The 2,345-nt window shown below is 36.2% G+C and overlaps 1 protein-coding gene across 1 annotated transcript; it reads right to left on the minus strand.

Annotated features, from left to right (window-relative positions):
* Window positions 1-370: 370 nt before the first annotated feature.
* LOC148998775 (protein FAR1-RELATED SEQUENCE 5-like) lies at window positions 371-2,100 on the minus strand. The gene is made up of 4 exons (XM_089141725.1): window positions 1,221-2,100; window positions 768-1,118; window positions 581-636; window positions 371-484 (listed from the first exon to the last, which is right to left on the minus strand). The coding sequence occupies exons 1-4, from the start codon at window positions 2,098-2,100 to the stop codon at window positions 371-373; spliced, it is 1,401 nt and encodes a 466-aa protein (XP_088997851.1).
* Window positions 2,101-2,345: the final 245 nt, after the last annotated feature.

Consider the following 2,345-nt stretch of genomic DNA (forward strand, 5'->3'; position numbering starts at 1 on the left):
ACCCAGTCAAAAACCCAACTAGTTCCCAAGGTGTGTAGTTGGCTAAAACCCTATACCTGAAAAAAATCAAAACCCTAGTAGTTCAGCTCCTTTACCCCACTATTTTTGCTGATTCACAAATCCATTCCATGTAAAAAATCAAATGCAATGATCACTTTTTAACATATGAATTGAAATACTTAAAAGGAATAGAAACAAAAATATAGAAAGTAGAATTTGGACTGGTTTTTCCTTAAACCTTACCCTTCATGCTATGGTTATACGGGCCCCTTCACGACTCACTAATCTTCCAACCCATCCTGTTACATGTACTGCCACAACCAATGGTTTAGGTAAGATTACTTTTCAAATAAAAGTATAAACAATAGAACTACAGAGAATATGTAAGTCTCACTTGACTTGAAGACTGAGATGGATACACCTGATTAGAACCCTGATGTGATGGTATTCCAGACACTATTGAACCTTGTGAGGCATCTACTTGCTGTATAATCCAACAATGTATAGAAGCAATATTATTGTAGTTTAAAGGAAAATATTTTCTTGCAACTTAATTTTAAATAACTTTTTCAGATTATACCTGTAATAGTGACATAAAAGTAGACTGTGCCATAACTTCAGGTCCATCATGTAAATCTAATGTGCTCACAAAAGATGATAATCCAGATGATGTTACGTCAGTGGAGCTCTGCCCTTCCACCTTTTTTTTTTCCTTTTATTCTTGTTTGCAACTTTTTCATGCCAGGGCTTTTGCCTTTTTGATCCACCTTTCTGACGCTCTTTCTTTTTGAGCTGTAATTGTTTATATGTTCCAGCAAAATCTTTTGAAACATGTTCAGTAGGTTCCACATCAATTACATCTTGGAGCTCTTTGCATATGTCTTTAGCCTTATTTTGAAGTATCCTATAACCAACTTCTGTATTATAGGCATGGTTAATAAGTTTCAGATATGTGGGACAAAGCATCCGATATCGCTGTAAATGACTTAATTGGCCATCTACTTCAGTACCTTCCCTTTCTCTCCTATCATCCATTGACAAATTTCTTATTGCCTTATCCCATCTCATCAAAACATATTTCTCAGAAATGCACTTGCTTTGAAGAGGTTCTTCTAAGACTTTCATGGCATGGACACATAGGATGCCAAAACTCTAAATTTTTTTACAACTACATATTATGCTTTGCTCAATTGGATTATGCAAGATTTTGTATTCCCTACTTGTATGATGTCTGTGCTCATCTGCCAATGACATCACATACTCAATACATCCATAATTTGCATTTTGGCTTTTGAAAATATAAGCATTTATCAACTCATGCTCCTCCATAAATTCTTTAAATATGCCTAGAGTGTATACTTGATAAGCTTGTTTCACCATCGGTATCATTGATTGTGAACTCCCAAGAACTACATTTCGTGCATCGAGCTCTTTTTTTAATTCCTTTGCACATTTATTCTCCACAACCATCTGAAATTTATCCATAAACCGTATAAGATCATAGCTAGGTTTTAGATAATCTTTCAAATCAGCATTGATGCTTTCAGCAAGTTGTGTGCTCCGCATACCTATTGTGAAAGCATCTTTCATATAACAACACGCCCATTTTGCTTTCAATGCATATGTCCGATCCAACCAATTACTGTCATGGATCTTATAATTCTCTCTCAAACTCTTCCAAGCATTTTCGAATTCATCAACTTCTTCATAATGCCAAATGCATTTTTGCAAAACTATGTAGAATGGAGACTTTTTATGCATCAGATATCTGAGTTGTTTCTTCGCATTTTGCCAAATGTGCCAACTACACAATGCATGCCGCGTGCACGATGAAACCTCGGCTATAGCCCTTGCCATTGCAGCATCTTGATCAGTGAAAAAGGTCTTTGGCTTCTTTCCACCATTAACTCTGAAGAAGGTTTCAAATAACCATTTAAATGATTTGGCTGTCTCATCATAAAGCAAAGCAGCACCAAAAATAACTGCACTCTTATGATGTTTGAATCCTACAAACAGACCAAAGGGCCGAAATTCTCTGTTTGTACAGAAAGTAGTATCAAATTCAACCACATCACCAAATAGTTCATAATCATATCGCATCCTTGGCTCTGCCCAAAATATATTGTAATCCTCTCCTCACTGTCCATCTGCATAGAAAACACAAATGCAAGGTTTAACTCATGCTGTTTTTCAAAATAGTGCATCAAACTCCCAGCATCGCCATAATCTAACTCACGTTGGCGTTTGGTGTTGAGATAATTCTAAAGATCTTTCTTGGTGAATCCAAGGTTTTCTCTACCCTCTGCTTGCAAACCCAATAAATTAATTGTTATCCTAGTCCCCAC

This window comes from Hakea prostrata, unplaced genomic scaffold (assembly GCF_041222555.1).
Source record: "Hakea prostrata isolate BN-2017 unplaced genomic scaffold, UWA_Hpros_2 contig_141, whole genome shotgun sequence".
In the NCBI taxonomy this organism is placed as follows: domain Eukaryota; kingdom Viridiplantae; phylum Streptophyta; class Magnoliopsida; order Proteales; family Proteaceae; genus Hakea; species Hakea prostrata.

Bases quoted from the DNA above. Each gene is read 5' to 3' on its own strand.
- LOC148998775 (XM_089141725.1), bottom strand. From the start codon at position 2,100: ATGCGATATGATTATGAACTATTTGGTGATGTGGTTGAATTTGATACT. The intron at 637-767 runs GTGGATCAAAAA...TGAGCACATTAG, and splicing joins AAAGAAAGAGCGTCAGAAAG to ATTTACATGATGGACCTGAA. The intron at 485-580 runs GTATAATCTGAA...TGGATTATACAG, and splicing joins CTTTTATGTCACTATTACAG to CAAGTAGATGCCTCACAAGG.